The 20,183-nt window shown below is 47.3% G+C and overlaps 1 protein-coding gene across 5 annotated transcripts in view; it reads right to left on the reverse strand.

The window, feature by feature from the left end:
• Csmd1 (CUB and Sushi multiple domains 1) overlaps positions 1-20,183 on the reverse strand; it is a 1,515,607-nt gene that overhangs the window by 157,344 nt on the left and 1,338,080 nt on the right. For all 5 annotated transcript variants that reach the window (XM_087210084.1, XM_021248185.2, XM_021248184.2 and 2 more), the window contains one exon: positions 19,384-19,488. In XM_087210084.1, coding sequence (XP_087066210.1) covers positions 19,384-19,488 — 105 coding nt within the window. The remainder of the gene's footprint in view (positions 1-19,383; positions 19,489-20,183) is intronic.

A 20,183-nucleotide genomic window follows, 5' to 3' on the forward strand; every position in this document is an offset into this window, starting at 1 on the left:
ACGAAACACACCAACTCTAATGTACACACGGTTTAAAGTCCGTGTCCTTAGGAAACTCCTTCCTGCTCTCTGTGGACCCTGCCAACTGTCTCCCTTCTGCGCCTCCTCATGCATACTCAGTCTTTATGAGAAAACTTGGGTGCAAATCCTGGATTCTCACCTTCCCGAAGAGACAACATGAGAACAAATATTTCAAACTCAGCTCTTTCTCTGCTTCTGCTTTTCTCTCTGTGGCTCTTAAAGACAACAAAAATTTCTCATGAGCATTCTGTTCTCAGGTAAACAGGACCAGCATTTATGACCTCAAGGCTATTATCTAGCTTTCTTAGACCAGAATCTCTTTCATTTAAGGAATTCACAGATTAAAAAGGAAATGCATCATGTAATATGGGATTCAGCCTAAAATAGCAAATACATTAAGTGTTATTTACCACTGATATCTCTGTATAATCTCTTATCAGAGTAAACTATAAGCAGCTATCCAGGCATTCTGGAGATAAAAAGTGCAATTTGATGGGCCAGACCGGACAAACTTTCAGTCTCGAGATGGGGAATTGTGAGGGTGGAGGACGTGTAAAGTTAATGAAAATGTATGCGTGATGCCAGAGAACTGCTGATAGCAATACGATCTGCCACTCTTCCAGGGGGGCTGGGCGATAAGGGCTTTTCCAGAGGAGACAGCTACCCTTGGGACCTGACCTTGGACTTGCACTTTGGTTCCTGTACTTAACAGGAACAGGCCTGGGTCCCAGATCCACTGCTGGCCTGGGTCGGGGGGCAGTCGGCGGCTTGGGGTGGGGAGGGACTGCTCTCGAAGTTCAGAGCCCAGTACCATTGGAATGAGGGACAGGTGTAGAGGGGCAGTGACAGCACAGGGGACCTGTCCCCTGCTGGGCGTCCACACTGCGCGGACAGGTACATCATCTCACGTCCCGACCACAGCATGGCACAGGTTTTCAGCTGAGATTCCAGGGAGCAGCAACAGGCCAGACCCAGGGCGTCTCTATGTGCCGCTGGCCATGCCCAGAGTTTGGACAAGAAGCTTTGGGAGATGTGACAGGAGGGACACAGGGTCTGTCCCTACAGGGACTCTCACCCTGCACCCAGCACACGGCTCTCAGGGAAGGGATGCTAGCGGAGGGCGGTCAGTTCCCTCCACTCCAGACCACAGCCGGAATGTCGCTCCTTCCCCGCATCCACGCATGGGCCCGGAGGACAGGTGCAGAGCTGGAATGTCTTTGTCCACACCAGCAGGGCTGTCCCTTTGTCCCTGGACAACACTTCTTCGGACTGCGGCCCGCTAGGAGGCGTGGCTGAGTGCTGGCAAGACCTGGGAGGGGGTGATTCTACGTGGGTGTCTTAAAGATGCTCTGAGTTGACAGAGATTTCTCCCTCAATGCATGTATTTTCTGGAGGGTAAAACACCATTAACGTTAAGCAGCAATATGTTTTATTCCTAGCACAGATTTCCAAACCATTTGGGGGCTTTTCATAGAAGACACAACTGCTAAACAAAGAAGAATACAATCATATAGGCCTATAACTTGACATATTAATATAAACCTAAAATCTCTATTTTAACATCAGGATATAGATTATAACTACATGGGAGCTTCATCCTTTGCTCTGCTATAGATGGGCAAGATTGCCTCCTATACATCACTTAGCTTCACATTCACCAAAAAAATGCACTTAAATACTCTGGGGTCAACATTTCTAACTACAATCGGAAACGCTGAAGTCTAACCCTAAGGATTAGGGTCACATCGCCATAACTTTGGGAAACAGCAGGCACACACTAGGCAGGGCACAGATCAAAGAGCATCATCACAAAAACTGTCCAAAGTAAAGAGGGAAAACATTTTGAAATGTAAAAAAAAAAGGCAAATAATTCATCCTTAAATTCCAGCTCCTAAATTCCTTCCTTTCATACCTAAAATACAGGATGTTTTTACTTATTCATGACGCGTCTTTATGCTACGTTGACTCGCGTGCAACATTGTATACTGATTTACTTTCACTTCTCTCCTTTACATTATACATTTGAATCTGATTCATATTCTAAAAAGTAACTGGATTTATGTCTGTCTCTACAGGAATTCTATTGCTGGAATGAAAAATTTTAAAAATCGTTCTAGGCGGTGTGTAACACGGCAACTCTGGAACGGCCACAGCTAGAAGAGACCGAGACGTTTAGTTGGGAAGATGCATCGCCCTTTCTCCCTTCTGCAGTCACCACAGGCCCCGCAGACGCCAGAGAGGAAGACCACAAAGCCTTCACATCTGCATTCGTAGGAACGGTTTTTGCAGCGCTGTTTAACCTGGCCCTGACCCAACGGCACATGGTGGGAGACAAGCAGGAGGCGGGGTGCTCTCCACCCGCCACGCTTCTCCACGAAGAGCCCCGGCCCCTCACAGCCACCTCTGCACTGCACGCTCCGCTTCTGCGACAGGTGCCTGAGGTCACCAGGTTGGGGCTGAAGGTGCAGCTGGGGCAGAAAGCGACGGGAGAAGCAGGAAGGTGGCAGAGTGAGGCCCCAGCAGGACGGGGTAGTGAAAAGCTTTGTGCAGGGCACCGTGCCCCTCAAAGACCCAGGCAGACAGCAAACAGGGGTGAAGGGTGCCCGGTCTGCAGCACGGCAGGTACGGGGGAAAGGTCTGCCTTCGGGGTACAGGAGGTGCCGCACAAAGAAAGCCTGCTGATGGAGAGCTCGAGGTTACTTGCACTTCCTGACTGTGCCGATCCAGATGTGAAGACCATGAAGGATATCTGCAGAAGGGCTGTTCCCACAGACCTGGCTCGCATGCCGCACTCTGGAACAGTGACACTGGAGGAAGTGAAGCGGCCGCTTACTACATCACTGTGACAGGGTCAAGGGCTGAGTGTGAACCTCACAGACCATCATCTGCAGGCTTCTATGTGACACAGACTCCGACATCCAGGAAGGGACAGAAGAGAAAGAGAACCACTCTAAGGACTGAAGAAGGGTGTGGAGCAAACCACCAGATTGGAAAGTTCTGCATCAGGGTTTCAGAAACAGAGACATCTGGGAAAGGGAAATGGTCACGTGATCCACAAAATTCTGATAAAAAATATTTCAAGTTCTATCACTTCACAGCAGATGTATATTTTACGTCATACACTGTGATGTAGAGCACATTGTGAAGGAACGTTTCTTTGATGGGTGGTTCACAAAGGACTGGCTTCTGCATCCGGAGATGTGTGGGCAAAGCAAGGATGACTCTCAGTCTTACAGCCGCTGCTCTGAGAAGCCACAGGACACGGTGACCTGGAGGATGCCACACCGTGGTGTTTATGTAATGTTGTCCACAGATTTATTTTGTTTATTGTCTATGTTTAAATTTAGACATTTTTAAATGTGCTGATATAGAGAACTGCAATTAGATTTAGAGTACAGCAAAAGAAGCTTTTAAGCCTCATGAATCTAGCCTGTGAAAGCAAAGGACAGGAAACAAAGCTATTAAAAAGATGAGTGTCCTAATTTGACCAAAAATATAGCTTAATGGCTTGACCTACCACTGATCGTAAAATGTGAAAGTTATGAATCAGACAATAACAATAAGTCTTATCAGGTCTCTGGAATTTATTGCAGCCATTATTCTAATTCCATTAGGCCAAATTCAGAGAATGACCACTTAAAACTTGAGAATGAAAACGATTTTGAAATACATGACAAACATGCCATGTTTAGCAAATGCTTAGGCAGGATAAATAGGACCTTTTCCGACATGAGTTAAAGTCATTCAGGGCAATTTTTCTCAACCCAGCCTTGTCCTCATTTCTACCGACACTGTTCATGGGATTTAAACTTTACAGCTTAAAAAAATAGTATGTTTTTCTGACTGGAGAACTCAAAACAACAATAAATAGTGACCAAAGCCAGAGGGAACTAGATCCAATCAGGCAGATTCACAGAGCTGGAGTGTTTGGCAGAGGGAAGGAACTCAATTCACACACACGCACACACAAACACACACGTGTCCATACACAGACATGCTCGATGCATAGGTGATATGGGCTATAGGGCGCGTCAAGGCTGGATGGGAAAATGAGTGGGACCTGTCAATTACAAGATTCCAGCACAGCACCAAACAATTCTCAGGAGCCGGGTGTGGTACTTCTCCAGGGCTTGGGCGAGATTTGGACGGCATGAAGTGACTCCTCACCTAGCACACTCCGTGTCTTCTAGATGCAGAGTGCGCTTCTAGTTTTGTTTCTATCCTTTCCTCTCTTTGTTCAGCCCCAGTTTACTTTATAGAGCTAGTTTTCCCCCTACCCTTTCACCTCTCGCTTTTCAAGGAAACTTTGGGCACCATGTTTGGCTTGTCTCATTCAATTCTTTGAGGTGAGAAGGACCTGGACTAAGTTTAATTGTCAAGCCATTTCTACAGGAACTGCCTGACAATAGAGTTAGCCCGTCAAAACACTACATGTGGAACACAAATGCTATTGACACTTGAAAATTTAAAATGTTGGCCACACGGTTCATTGTAACTGTGGATTGCAAGTCCCCGATTTCCGATCATCTGAGTTAGTATTTTCTACTTTGTGGTGGTGTGCAGGAAATATGCTCAGAACCAGCAGTGCTTTCCAGCTGATCTTCTGGGCTGGTGAATGGGTGACATACTCTGGTGTGAGGCTGGATGGTGGCAGGGAGCCACAGTGTGAAGGATCAATTCTCTTGCATGCACTGCTGCCAAGGGGCCATGAGGCCAGGGCAGGGGCATCATGCATTCTCAATGCATATGAGACTTCAACTTATAAAAGTTTATTGGATTTAAATGTTCAAAAATGTACAAAACAAGCAGAAGAAATTCACACACACACACACACATATGCATGATGCATCCTAAAGTGAAAATTTTGTTGATGATTTCTACAAATTCAGCATGCAAAAACTGCATCAGGGCTTAGACCATGGGACACAGGTGATGGGAGAAACCCAATGTCAATGAGGATATAAATGGCGACACCATCCTAGCGCTGACACGTACATAATTACCCATGTGCTCAGACTACTTTACCAGTGACTAATGAGTCAAAAATCTTCATTACAGCACAATTTTTCTATAGAGAAAACTTCATAAATAAAATCTTGTCCTAGGAGTACAAAAGAAAGAAACTACTGTGTTATTTATTGTCTAAGAAGTTTAGTGTGTGGTACTAAATGATTGTGTCTTATCTATAAACTGTTGGCAGGTTCAATGCACTTAATAAATGCACTCATTCCATTTATTAGGTTATAAGGTTTCTTCCAAGCATAAGCCTTGTGTTTCCAGTGTCAAGGGAACTGATAAAATACATTTGGAAGAAGCTGAGCACTGGATCTCTCTTGGATGTTCACCAGTATATTAGCATTTTAATGGCACAACACGATCCCATAGTGAAGACTGTCCTTCCACTTTATCAAAGCCAGGTTTCCAGGATTTGCTGACTGCAAGACCAGTGTGCTGGGCAATGCACAGCCCTGACACGGAAGGCTAGCCCCATGTCCTCCCCCTGGAGAGAAGGTAAGTCCTTTGTCCAGATACGGCCGGGCTGCCTGTCTGCACACCTGGCTCTCCTGAGACACAGGAAGTCAAGTTCCTACCACCACACAGTGCTCAGCTGTTCACACAGAGGCTAGAGTCAGTCATGGACAGCTAACCTGTGCAGTTGCACCAGTGAGGCTACAGGACCTTTGGAGACAAAAAGCTTATTTTTCTTCTTGCTAGTTTTATGGGCTGAATGCCTGCATCCCTCAAAAACCCATGAGCTGCATTTCTGACCCCAATAGGATAAAATTTGGAGACCTGGTCTCTGGAAGGTCACTAGGGTTGGAGGAGCTCAAGAGCTTGGAAGGATCCACATGATGGGATGAATGCTTTTAACAGTCAGCTTTCTGTCACTGTGAGAAAGTGCCCTGCACAGATCAACTTATGGAGCAAAGGATTATGTAGGATCATAATGGCAAAGATTTCAGTCCATGGTTGCCTGACTCCCCCGGTGTGGGCCTGTTTGGAGGGGAACACCACGTTGGCCATGGTGTGTGGAGAGCAAAGCCACTCACCTCATGGCTGCTCAGCAGGAAGCAGGGAGAGAAGGAAAGAGCCAGGGACAAGACATCGACCCCAAGTTCACACCCCCACGACCCACTCCCTTCGAGTCAGGCCACCTTCTGTCTCCGCCACCTCCCAATTATTCCTTTGAGTTAGGATCTCACCTGTGGATTGATCCACTGATAAAGCCAGAGCCCCACGACCCCGTCACTTCCCAGAGCTCATCAGCAGCCAAGCCCTCAGCACTGTGACCTTTGGGAGGACACCATGGACTGCAGCTGTTACAATGTCACTGTAAAAAGAGGGCAGACGGAGCTGTCCCCCTTTCCAAGTGCACACTCAAGGAAAGGCCAGCTGGGGTCCCTGCCAGCTCAGCCATCTGCACACCGGGGGGCAGGTCCTCAGCAACATCAGAACCTGCCCGCACCTCGGGCTGGGGTTTCAGCCTCCAGAACTGAGAGAAACTAACGTCTGCTGTGCCGGCCCCAGCCTGTGGTGTGGCATGATGGCAGCCAGGGCTGAGGTGAGCGGTGCATTTGAACACGACGTGCACCACATATAAGGTACGGACTCAGCATTTGTTAAACTAATACGGATAAAAAGACAATGAGTTTGGTCAAAAGAGACCGAGTCATTCGCTAAGAAAATATTCTGGCTGTGAAATAGTAAGTACTCATGTTTATATCAATAAAGAACTCCTGCTGTTAAGTAGTTAGTCTGTCAGTGATACACATTCACTTTAAGTAATAGAAATAAACAGGTCATCAGGCCCCAGTACATCACTGACCATGCACCTCACGAAGAGTAAAGAGAGAAGCCTCCTGTTATATATGAGGATACAGGGTCTTCAGTTATGCATGCAGGTTAGTTAGTTATGTTTTTCATGAACCAGAGCAACTACTAAAGATACTTCTGCCACAGAGCTATTTATCACAAATCCCATAACTCTCTCCACTTAAAGTTTACAAGAGAGACATATGTATCAGAAAATGTAGAACACTAGATTGAGCTGGAATGTTTAAATGTCAAGCAATACACTTGAACTTTTCCTCAATTACATAAAAATAAGTCTAACCATGCATGTGTTTATTGTAGTTTCCAGTATTTTGTATTAAAGGTCCATTTTATGTTGAAAAATGAAAACAATGATGTGTTTTGAAGTGTTCTCAGGTTGTTTAATTTAAGTATCAGATATATTATAAAGAAAAATATCAAGTCAAGCACAGACATCTAATACATGGGATGGATGATGAAACTTTATATTCATTTTTAAATCTTTTTTATGAAAGTAAGCAAATATAAGGCATTTGGCTTTAATTGATATTCTCAACCCTTAGTAGATCCAATGATCACATAAACTAAACTAAGGAAATCTTTTGAAATAGTATCTTTTTAGTAAAATGTTTTATAATTCTAATAACTCTCCTTTTAATATTCTATAACTAGGTTTAGCAGGCAATGTCTCATGGGCCAAATCTAGATGTGACTAATTATTTTTGTTCTAATCCTATTTTCTCTTGGCCCACAAAGCTGAATATATTCCCCCTGATTCTTCAAATAAAAGGTGTTGACCTTATTTTTGTAGTATGCTGCTATTTACTCAAAACATAATACTGTCCATTTTCATATAGATATTTGATCATTGCAAAAATATATTTGAAGTATTTATTGATGATCTAGAAATGTGAGGAAGCCTGATTGTCTAATATGCATATTCTAACATTTTAAAACATTTTATTACGAGATGCCTATGCAAAGGGACAAAGTCATATCAAAACAAAATGTCAAATAATGTAACATACTGGATTATTATATCACTTCAAGTGTGATGAGCAAAATTTCAAAAAATTCAACTCTTAACCCTAAATTCCACAAAAAATATCAGGCACAATGACGGAAGGATGAAAGCTTTCCACGTAAGACTAAGATCAAGGAAAAGATGTCCAGCTTGGCCATGTTTGTTTAAAGTAGTACTGGAAATTCTAGTTAAGGAAATAGCAACTAAATAGAGCTAAAAGGCACAGAAGTTGGAAAGGAAGTAGTGAAATTATCTCTATTGTTATCTGATAGCTTTATATGTAGCAAAACCTAAAAGTTCACAAAAGTGCTACTAAAACCATAGATGGTGTCCTCGTCACTGTCCTTGTTGCTGAGACACAATACCCGACCCTCTCAACCTAAAGGAGCACAGGTTTATTTTGGCTCACGTTTCAGTCCGTGGTCAGCTGGCTCCAAAGAAGAAGCGGCCAGCAGAGGGTCCTGGTGGGGAGAGCTGCTCAGCACTGCAGACAGGAAGCAGGGAGAGGAGGGAGATAAGCCGCTCCAGGCCACGCCCCTGCGACCGCCTCTTCGGCCAGACTCCTCCTAACAGGAAGCCAACTGCTCGGCCCCCATAATCCCATCATCTTTCCAAAGCCCCACCTTCAAGCCATGAGGCCTTGGGAGTACATCCAGACAGAATATACGGCAAATGGCTTTTGCAAAGTCATGGACACAAAATCAGGATACCGTACAAAGCTCAGGTGTTTTCTATGCACTGAAAATGAACAATCTAATAATGAAATTAAGACAACACCACTTGCTATAGCAGTCCACAGAGTGAAATACTTACAAATAAACTTAATCAAAACAATAGTAAAAAAGGATAATGTTTGAAGCTGCCCATTTTCTTATTTCAAAGCATGCGACTGTGCACAGTAATGAAAATGGTGGCCTGCGCCATAAAGACAGAGATGAGCTGGTGATGGAATAAAATAGAGAGCCTAGAAAGAAACCCGGGTGTGTGGTCAGGAGCTTTCATAGGAGGGAACCAAGACCACACAGCAGGAAACAAGGGGCTGCTCAGGAGAGCCTCTGGGTAACAGGCTATGAGCGCACAACAGTCAAGTCACCCTTAGGTTACAACACACAATGCAGCCCACAGGGAACGAGAGATCTCCAGTGAGATCTGAAACTACGACACTCCTGGAAGAAACGGCAGGAGCTGCATAACACTGGGTCTGGCAGTGATTCCGTGGCTATGAACTACGAGCGCAGGCCATGAAACACAAAATAAACACAGAGCACTGCACTGAATTTACAAAAGGAAACCACTGGCAAGATGATAAGGGACCCACGAAAATAGGATGCATTCACAAACCACACACCCGATGGGGGGGACTACCCAGAATACGAAAGGGATTCTACAACCTGAAAATCAAAACAACAAATAATCCGACTAAAACAGACAAAGGACTTGAATAGGAAATCCTCTAAAGATCATATGCAGAGGCCAACAGCCATATGAAAAGGTGTTCATCAGCACTAATCTTAAAATTAATGCAAATCAAAACCACAATGAGGTATCTCTATACAACCATAAGAAGATAACCACCATCTACCAAAGAACCAGAAAATGACCAGTGTTGGAAAGGATGCAGAGCAGTTGGTGCCCTATGCACGACTGGTGGAAAGGCCAGGGTCTCACTGAGTATTGAAAACAGCAGGCAGGGGCCTGGAATAGTAAACGCAGAACTTCAGCAGGATCCTGCAACCACTCTGCAGCCCTGCAGGCAGATTCCTAAGACATGTGAACACTCATGTTCATTGTCGTGTTATTCTTAGTAGCCAAAGGTGGAGGCAACCCAGGTGTCCACAGGTAGGTGACGGATGAAGAAAAGGTGTCTCACGCATGTGAGAAGACATTCCTCAGCCTCCTGTTCCATGCAGTGGCTGGGACGAATGAATTGAGGAAAATAAACCAGTTACCAAAGGACAAGTACTGTCTGATTTTCCTCTTCTGAACTGCCTAAAGCAGTAGGGGGAGAGATTTTGTTCAAATGGGAAGGGGACTGAGAGGTGGAGGGAGGGGGAAGAGGAGGGAAAAGGGAGGAAGAAAAATTAAGAGGTGTCATGTGCGTGTGACAACTCCACACAGGAATCTGATCACTGTGTTCTGCCAGCACACACAAATGAAAAGCAAAAACTGAAAAAAAGTCATAGGAAGAGAAAGTGGAAATGAGATTGCCCAGGGCTGGTGGAATTAAGGTTCAACAAGCAGTTTTTGGAGATGTAAGAGTGCCAGAAGTGTGTTACACAGTGCATATAGACTTAGTGGTACTGAAATGCCTGATTAAAATGTTAAGGCGACACATTTATTGCTGTGAATTTTCTTTACCACAGTTTTTACAAAGGAGAGAGGAGGCAGGTGTGCATTAGGACCAAAGAGCGAGCACGAACAGCACCCAGGAGTCCCCGCCTGTGTTGCACCCCAGCATGGCACAGGCTGGGCTCTGGGTTCCCTTGCGCACCTCAGGGACTGTCGGGATAAGGGACCGTGTCTCCCAGGAACCGAGTCTTTGCACACAGACTTTTTAAGGCTTTCATGCACCATGGGTGTCGCCAGAAGACAAAACAGTTCCGAAAGGTGTGTGCTCACACCTTTAGTAGTTAATTATGCAGGACCCCGCTCACATGGAGTATCAAACACGAGATAATACGCAGCTCTTTTCTTGGCTTCGTTTCCCCAGCTGGACATTATCACCTGATGATTCATTCAGGTGAAAACACACTGCAGTGGCCGCTTCGTATGGAGCTGTACGGAGGATCAAAAAGGTGCAGGAGGAGAAGGACTCGGCATTCCTGATTCCGAAGCCTGACACGCTCACTGATTTCTAAGATCACAAAGATCAACTAGTAACCAGAGAAAAGTATGTGGAAGAGGACGCCCCTGGGTGACAGATTGAATGTCGTAATGTGAGGTGCTCTAGTCCTGGGAGGAGAATAGAAGTGGGCTTTGGAAAGCAGAGATGTTGAGTCCCAGTGGTTTCTGCATCCCACTATAGAGCCACAGTGTGGGAATACGTGACAGCTGCCAGCGGGCACTGTCTGTGCACATAGTAGTCCATAAGCCCAAATCGTAGGTGGATCTAAAGCTTGGAAGGGGCCCAGGAAGAGCCAGCACCGGACACCTGCAGCCTGAGCAGTGCTCCAGGCTGGAGGGGCTCAGGGGAGACCGAGCGGGGCGGGAGCAGGTGGTGTGTGCAGCTCTGTGGACAGTGACCTCACGCGGCATGTCCGCTCTGTGGTGAATGAGCTGCCTTGGGCCACAGAGAGGAGCAGGACACATCACACACAAGAAGCACAGGAGCGGGGTGTCACTGGGGTGCTGATGCGGGGTCCTGGAAGGAATCTGAGTGTGCACTGTGGACCGAGCTGGTGGGGGTGGACACAGAAGGCCTGGGGAGGAGGCCCCTGTTCGGGGAACAACAAGATCAGAAAGCGGCACCAACAATCTCAAAGTGGACCAGAAACCTCTCAGCCTGGGCTTGGCAGACTGCACGGCTCAGCATGCGGCTCCAGAGCCCCTGAGTCCGGGCGGGGAAGCCGGGAGGACACAGGGCAGAGGAGGAGAGGGCCTGAGCCCGGGAAGCACGGGACCCGGCAGGACACAACCTGCTGCCCCCTCCCAAACTGCTGCTCCTCCCAGTCCTCAGAACCTGCCTCCTCCACGTCACAGCTCAGACCAGCCGCTGAGTCCAGGGCAACCGGCCAGGGCTCATTCCATAGCTAGCCTCCGTGTCCCCAGCTACTTACCAGGGAAAACGTGCAAGGCCCCTGGAGAACAAGCATTCCTCCTAGTTTTAACATCCTAGAGATGTTTAGTAATTATCATCATGAATTCTAAAGCTAATAAAAATCCCTGAAATCAAAGGATCGCAATGTGTCCATGAAGAGCAGTGTATTTTCACATGTGGGCTTGCATTGAAATAAGTTCCCGATGGCACAAAAGCTTCAGATCCACCTAGGATTTGGGCTTATGGACTACTATGTGCATAGACAGTGCCTGTTGGCAGCTGTCACGTATTCCCACACTGTGTCTCTATAGTGGGATGCAGAAACCACTGGGACTCAACATCTCTGCTTTCCAAAGCCCACTTCTATTCTCCTCCCAGGACTAGAGCACCTCACATTACGACACTCAATGCAGGCACACTCATGAAAAATGTAAGCATCTACAAAGTCACAATTACAACCGCATTACACAGTAAATCTAGTTCCTTGACATTCGCAGAAATACACAGATTCATACTATCGGCTGAACTGCAAAATATTCCTAGTTCTCCCAGTTTGTGTGCAGCCCGTATGACCACAGCCCACGATGAGGAGAAGTGTCTCGCTGCTGTGTAGTGGTCAGGGAGGAACTTGCAGGGAGTAAGAAAACACCACGTCCAGCATGGAAGGCGGTGCCGGGAGCCACCAGCCACGAGGAGGAGAGAGGCCACTGCCCTGCTCCCTCTCTGGGCCGCTCTCCGTGTGTAAGCACAGTCACACAGCTCTGCGGAAGTCCAGCCCAGGAACGTGGAAAGTGCCTTTACTTCCTTGTTATGCATCCACCCTTGGGTGTATCTGTAGGGACCTGAGCGCTCCTCGCGATGACCAGGCTCTCTGGAGAAGGCAGGTTCTAAGGCCCCTGGGCACCAGCACTCCAATCAAGGCCAGTCTCACAGCCGACTCACACCTCATGCCCCTTCTCCCTCCAGCCCCATCTGCGCTGCCCCTGCCCACAGCTGTCTGCTGAGGGTCTGTCCTGCTCCTGCCCACTGGCCGTCTGTCTCTGCAGCGCTGCCCCCAGGCTCCTGTGCGCCATCTGGCATGCCCCACACACTGTGTGTCCCGCCCTGGTGGTCACTTCCTTCCTTTCTCCGCTAGACTCTCTAGTTTCTTGAGGTGACAGGCTCTTCGCAGCCTGGCTCTGCGTGGGGATTTCCCTTGACCGTGTTTCTTTCTCCCAAGTCTTTCTGTGGCTGACTGCTCATTCTTCTTCCTTTCCAGGAGGATTTTCAGCCTAACAGGATGTTCACCCTTCAGCCCCAGCAGTGCTGCTGCTTGGCTTCGAGATGCTCTTCATACATAGGTGGAGCCGTTTGCACCTGACACAAACAGAGACGGTGTCTGCTGCCATGTCATCACCATGCTGGCTGGAGAGCCGGGGGTCAGAGGGACACAGAGCGGGTGCCCAGAGGGGGTGCGAGGAGAGGGTGGCAGGAGCGAGCACCCCAGAGGAGCTGGCGCAGGCCCTGACTGTCATCCAGGAAGGCAGCTGAGAGTGGACAGGGCGGAGCCTGGTCCTCACACGGGAGTGGCCCTGGCTGGGGCAGAGAGGAGAAGCAGCAGGTGTTCTCCAGGCAGCAGCCAGGAGGTCACAGAGGGAGCAGGCATGGGAGCAGTGGGCAACAGCCCACAGCTGTGACTTCAGGACTCTGGCTCAGGGCCTCAGAACCCATGCTGCCCGACCAGGCTGGAGGGTCCAGCAGCCAGGAGGCCACAGAAAGACGTCCTTCCTCCCTTCCTTCACTTGGGCACAAACTCAGAATGCGAGGAAATAATGACAGAGCGCATTTTGCTTACATTTACTACTTTTTAAAATGCCCAAATGTAGGAGGTGCAATAAATTTCTGACCCATGAGGCTTCATTTGTTTACATTCGACACAAAAGTAAACTCAGAACCCTACAGTCCTGTGGTGCAGACATCATATTTTCAGGAGGAGCCTCAAGCTCTGGGACTCCCCAGAGCCCAGATTATGGTCCCTAAAACCACCCTGGTCCCCCACAGGCAGAGCCGAGGGGCATGAGGAGCTGCGGTTAATCAGAGACCGGTGTTCACAAAAGTGGCTTTGGTGGGACAGAGGGACAGTCTTTGTCAAGCTTCAGAGTTAAGAGAAGGTCTTAGGGGAAGTTTCGGAAATGCAAATACTTAAAGATAATTTCACGGATTGGTTAATATTAATACAGAAAACACACGCAGGAGGGCTGAGCCCTTATCTGGGGTGCAGACAGAACCTTGGCCTGTGCCCCAGGGCGGACAGCCCCAGGCTGCCCGCCTCCTCCCTGCAGGTGCCGAGCCATGGTTCCCACTGAGAACCTCTCCCGCCCCGCCCATGTGAAGGTTCGCATTCTCGGTTCGCGTGTTTTCAAGCGTGAGGTGGTCGGGGGGTGATCTAAGTTGGCAATGGGCAGTTAGACGGCATCCTGCTGAAAATGTTTAGCCCTTCGAATTTCAAAAGACTCCAGCCCTTTTTCAGAATTTCAATCCTCCCTTGGGTCCTTGATTGTGGGCGGTGTTTGTGAGATGAATTCACAAGGGGGCAGAAAGATACTTTATCCCTGAACACAGGCTCACGGAGGTTACTGGGACACACACACCCTGAGGAACATGGCTCATGTTCTGTGGACCAGTTCAGGAGCCAAAACCGTAAGTGTCAGATAAACATCATTTTACATTTCCTAGAAACCTCTTCTGGGGATTATCCCCTAGAAAATGACAAGCACCTTTCAGAGTACAGGACAAGGAGCTTACTTCTCTACATTAATTACTATATTTTTGTTGTTTAAAAGAGAATTATGTAAATAAATGCTATTCACTTTAATTGGTATAAAGCTCAAAGCTAAAATTAAAGCATAATATTAATTCTTTTCATATGAGTGGCTAAAGGCATTTATAGCTTTCTCTTTAGTTTGGTTGTTTTTGGTTTGAATAATTTCAAATATATATTTAAGAAAAGATGGGCTACAAGTTTAAGAATCTAGACAGTCTCATTTTTAGGCATCTAACTATGTATCTTTTTAATAAATTCTTGGATAGTCATTCATTTTTTTCATTGTACACCTAACTACTAATTATATAATGAATATAAAAAGAAGTGACTTCTTCATGTATGTCTTGAACTTATCCTTGAAATAGTAACATTACTTTACAAAATTCTCTAGATAAATTGTAAAAATGTCTTTATCAATAACATGGAATAGTATATATCCTATATTCATTTTATAATGATCAAGAATCATTTCACTAATTAATGTTAATGCATTAAATTTTCAAGAATGCTAAAAATGTGAAAATAACCTAAACTTAAACCTATCTTACAGCATTCAATCTAAACAATGCAAGAGTTGCTATGTTAGGTTGATTCTGAGTTTCTCTCTTCTTCATAATAACTACAATCAAGCTTTTTCAAAACTGTTGTAAAGAGTAACACTGAAATGTTTTCCTGTCTTGTGTTTTCTCTCTCTATCTCTCTTTCTCTCTTCCTCGCCTTGCATCTCTTTTCCTGTTTCTCTAGCTGTCTCTCTTTGCCTCTGCTGCTTCCCCCTCTCTCTCTTTTCTCTCTCTCTCCCCTCTCTCCCCCTCTGTCTCTCTCCCTTTCCCTCTCCCTCCTGTCTCTCTTCCCTCCCTGGTGGTCAACTCCCTCCCCTGTCGACCCGCAGCCCGCTGTCCCTGTTCTGCTCCATCTGCAGCGTCTCCCATGCTTCCCACATGCCGATCCGCTCACAGGCCAGCAGCCTGTGTGACCCCAGCTGCAACGCGGCTCCTCTGCCCGGCCTTCCTGGTCTCCTGGAAATACTTGCCCCTCACACACAGGGCTCCCTATTGTATGTGTGGGTGGGAGCCACCTCCTGAGAGAGGCGGTGCAGTGACAGCCCCATCCTCAGCAGAGGCCTGGGGCTGCCATGGCTCAGCACCCTGCCCACTTGAGGCAGAGCCCAGTGTGCTGAGTGCGATTTCTACTTAGAATAGCCTCTTGCCTCACACCCAGAGCTCACAGCTCCTCCAACACATCAAGACAGAGAAGAGTGTGAATTCACCCAGGACTGGAGGCAAATTCAGTAAGACTGATTATAGCAGCCCAAGAGCTAAATCTCTCAAGCAACCTATGTGTCCATCGACAGATGAATGAATTTCAGAAATGTGGCAGATACACACAGTGGAGTGCTACTCTGCCATAAGGAAGGATAAAGGAGTCATTTGCGGAGAAGAGGATGCCTTGTGCAAACATAATGTTAAGTGAAATAAATCAGACACTTGAGCTTAAATATCACCTGGTTTCTCTTACACGAGAAACCCAAAGTATAAAGGACAAAATAACATATAGATAATAGGAAGTAGGGAGATCTTTTTGAAATGGGAAGAGGAACAAGACATGGAGGGAAGGGAGAGGGAGGGGATGGAAAGGGAATGGAAAAAGAAGCATTGAAGAAAAAGACGTAAATAGAGCTTTCTCCAATGAGGAGGGGCAGGGGTTGGAAGGAGCAGGGAGGGAAGAGAAGGGTGGGGCAGAAGTAGAGGCCGCTGTTCTGTGCAGGAGCCAACAGGCGAGTGGCATGTAACCGTCATGTACGGCAAAGATGTACTCATGAAGATTGAAAAATAAAGCAGACGGCTCCAACTTTAAAACGTGACCCTTACACACACACTGCTATGCATAAAATTCCGAATAAATAGTTTCTACTGCAATCAGTCTTGAAATGGGGACCGATTCTCAATTAGATGGGGCTTCCCTGTAACCGTTCATCTGCACTGTAGACACAGTCTACCCTAAGTATAGTTCTGTAACGTCTGTGAATACCTATCAGCTTTTCACAGCTAGGAAGACGCAGATTTCACTACTTAGGTTAGGCGTGAGTTAGAGGGGGTGATGAAGACAGAGTGACGATTTCTCTGCAGGGTGGGCTCTCAAGGTTCGCTTTCCCGCAGCTAACCTGAAAACATATTTTTAGCATGCATATAGCTACCCCGGCTCTATAGCAATCTAAAATGCCTAAAACCTCATGAGCAATTTTAAAACCCACTAGAGCAATTTTTAAACCTTTCAATTAAAAAACCTCTTGAATTAGAGCAATTTGAAAATCCCATCCACTTGGGACGTGGAGATCTGCGAAATGAAGTGCCCTTTCCTGTAAGGAGCTCGCCCGAGGCTGTTGGGAGCAGAGGCTGCAGGCGTCCAGCTGCCCCAGCTTTAAAAGACAAGGATGGGCGAGAGAACCTCGCTGGCTTCTCTGGGCGGCTTGGGGGGACAGGCCCAGTGGGGCAGGCTGGCCATGCCAAGCACGGGTCTCAGAGGACCCAGACCAGGGCTCCCCCTCCCTCCGACTCCTACCTCAAGCCCCAGGGCAGCCTTGGGCCCTAGACCCGAAGTGGGCAGGGCACACACACTTCCCAGGCCTGGCTGCAGCCAGGGCCCAGGGGACATTGGGCAGCTCGGGCAGGGGAGCACCCAGCCCATCCCACACAGGAATCCGAGCCCCACGCACAGGCTGGCGTCTCCCCAGCACCAGCGGCAGCTAGGATTTGTCTGCCTGGGGAGGAGGGCCAGAAAGGCTAGAAGAGCGCCTTGGCAGGCAGAGTCCAAGGACACGCAGGCTGGGAAGACAACGGCAGGGCCCTGAAGGCAGGGGGAGCCACGTGCAGGGGATGCAACTGTCAGCACAAGCCTTACACGGAGGTGCCCCCCAAGGCCTCCCGTGCACATAGGTGGGGCTCTGGGGAGTGACTGGATCACAGGCGTGTGTTGCTGGTCTGCCACACGTGTCCAGCTGCTGCTGAGCTCGAGTCAGTGCTGTTGAGAGGGGTCTGTGAGGGGCCTCGGAGTCCTGCTGAGCTCCCTCCTGGCCTCTGCATGCCCCGACCCTTCCATCCTCAGCTGGACAGTGTATCCAGGCCACTTGAGGGCTCTGCTGCTAGCCTACCTTGAAGAGCGGGGTTGTTTGAGGACAGTGAATAAGCAGCTGGGACAGATTTTGAGCAGGACAGGGTATATACTTTGAACTTACAGTCGCCTTCTTATTTATTTTGTGGATATATATTTTAGTGACAAACTTTAATTTAGAGGTTTGCGGATTGGCAATATATATTTTAAGGTAGATGTCCAGATGCGTCCATGGAGTTAATTACTAGAAACTCTCGACAAGGCGATGTACATCAAAAGTCCTTGTGTCATTTGATGCTGATGTTAGTAAGGTTAATTTTCAAAATGCTTTATAAAATCTATACTTCAAACTCTGGCATGAAGAGAGCAAGGAAATGACTTCCTCTTAATATTCAAAGGGCTGGACTATCACGATGGTATCAGCCTCAGAAAACGACCACTTGAGAAAGAAAGTGACGGGTGAAGATGCGGCACTGTGTTTGGCTGAGCAAAAAATAAATGCATTTGGTAATTTTTTAAAGAAACTTATATTCTCAAGTAAGTCCTTTCATTCTTGAACAAGGTTAGCATCGTGGAGAAATAGGTTAATCCCCTCCTTCAGAGGATTTTACTGAGGAGGAGTAAAGTGGAATGTAGCTAAGTATGCTGATGGTGCTGGATCCCATATGAGTACTCAACAATGGCACCCAATTATTAGAGACTAATTATTTATCAGCATCTCTTCCCATGAAAAGTAAACATAAAACCAGAAACTACAGGATAACTTTCAGAGGCAGAAGAGCATTTATCAGTTCTAACGCTGCCAAAAATATCCATGAATATATTAGCACTATCCTAAATAAGGTTTATATTTCCTATCTACAGAGGTGTGTGAAATGTATCAAAGTAGCAGATTTTCCCAGACATGTCCTACATAAATAACATCCATAGTATCCGTTGCTGCTGTTGCTAAAGCTGCCCAATTCATATGCATCAGAAGGGACTTGCATACTGATGCCTGCAATAAGCAGGGGTTTAAGCAGAATGTGAGACAGGCCTGTGGGTTGTGACTGGCTCAGAATGTTTATTATCAGCTGGAAATCTGGCCTTTCAAAGGATGCATGCATTACATCCTAGTGAACTATTTATTTCAATTCAAAAAATCACTTATTAAAGCTTATCCCTGTATTTGCTTATTTGCAACTGCTTATTAAAGGAGATAAATACCAACATCAAGCATTTTTAGTGCTTGAAAACTTGTCCTAAAATAAACTCCTCTCTCATTGGAAATTCACTCTTCACTTTTACAAGGTCTACCTGAGTAATCAAACGCCCTGGGAGATTTGTGAGGTTGACCTTTGTCATCCCATTTATCAGACTATTAACTCGCCCTCACATCCTTCTGCAAAGGTTAGAGTCTCCTCGGTGGTGCTTTCTCCCAATTAAAATGAGTAACACACGCGCGTGACCCTGAATGACTCCTCTTTGCTAGTTCCCATTTTGGCAGCCTGTGAGACTAGAAATGGAAAAGGCTTATGACAGTCTACTTGGAAATTGAGATTTTTCTATGGCTCTGGACACTAATAGGGACATTTGCTAACACTGATAGGAAAACTGGTGTCATTACAAGTGCTGGCCATTGTGCCCTTGCCACAGGTAACCGAGACAACAGGTAATTATTCCAGACACTGGAGTCCACATTTACAAGCAATTCTTCATTTTAAGGTGCTCTCCATAGCACCTCAGTCTGCTAAGGCTCAGCTTGATGCAAATCTAAAACATCACTGTTGACCAACCACAGGTCACTGATTAATAGGAGCAGGGATTTAGGGCAGTGACTGCAGGGGACAGTCAGAGGCGCGGACGCAGGGCGCTTACTCTTGTACTCCAGGTGGAAGCCCGCCGCGGCCACACTGATGTCAGACTGGAAGTGCAGGTACAGCTGGTTGGAGGTGCTGTTCAGCAAGGCCGGCACCGTGGTCCCTGCAAGAAAGAGCACAGCTGGGCCTCACCTGCACGCACTCCGGTCACAAGTCCCCGAGGCGGGCGGGCTGAGCAGCGCACCTCTAATCTGCCTGTGGACTGCACCAGGGTTCATGTGGCCATGCTGCTTTCCTTGGGACGGAAAGACCCGCATCACGCTGGGCCTCAGACTGGCACCCCAGGGCACCACACACAGCCTCATCTTTGCCGAGACTTTGGGGTTCTCAGTGCTATTAAACAACATAATGTTTTTTGAATTGCTGCATTCAGCATGAACAAAGGAACTGAATCCCAGCACCCCAGTCTTGCAGTCTGGGGGCTGCACATCAGTCAGAAGCCACCCGGGTGCCCGGGTGCCAGGAGAGGCTGCGTGTGACCTGTGAACCCTTCCGCTGTTCCCACGAGGTCTGAAAACGTTCCCCACACACATGTGAGACACAAAGCACACATCTACCTCACATGAGGCTCCCTTCAGTTAAAGGCACGGCCTGTGGGGGCGGCCGGCACCTCAGGAGAAAGGCAGGGGCAGAGTGGAGTCCGCACACAGCACAGTGCTGGGAAAGAAACGGGGTCAGGTCATCAGCTTAAGAAAGTTCTGCACCACGCATGGTCACCCGAGGTCAGTAAGCAAAGTGAAGAACTTTCCCCACAGTGTGCACCAGGCTCTCTACTGTGCTGACCTCATGCCCTGAGAA

Source organism: Heterocephalus glaber, unplaced genomic scaffold, assembly GCF_053883595.1.
Source record: "Heterocephalus glaber isolate CG9 unplaced genomic scaffold, H.glaber_assembly_v1.0 deba00001104, whole genome shotgun sequence".
Classification (NCBI taxonomy): Eukaryota; Metazoa; Chordata; class Mammalia; order Rodentia; family Bathyergidae; genus Heterocephalus; species Heterocephalus glaber.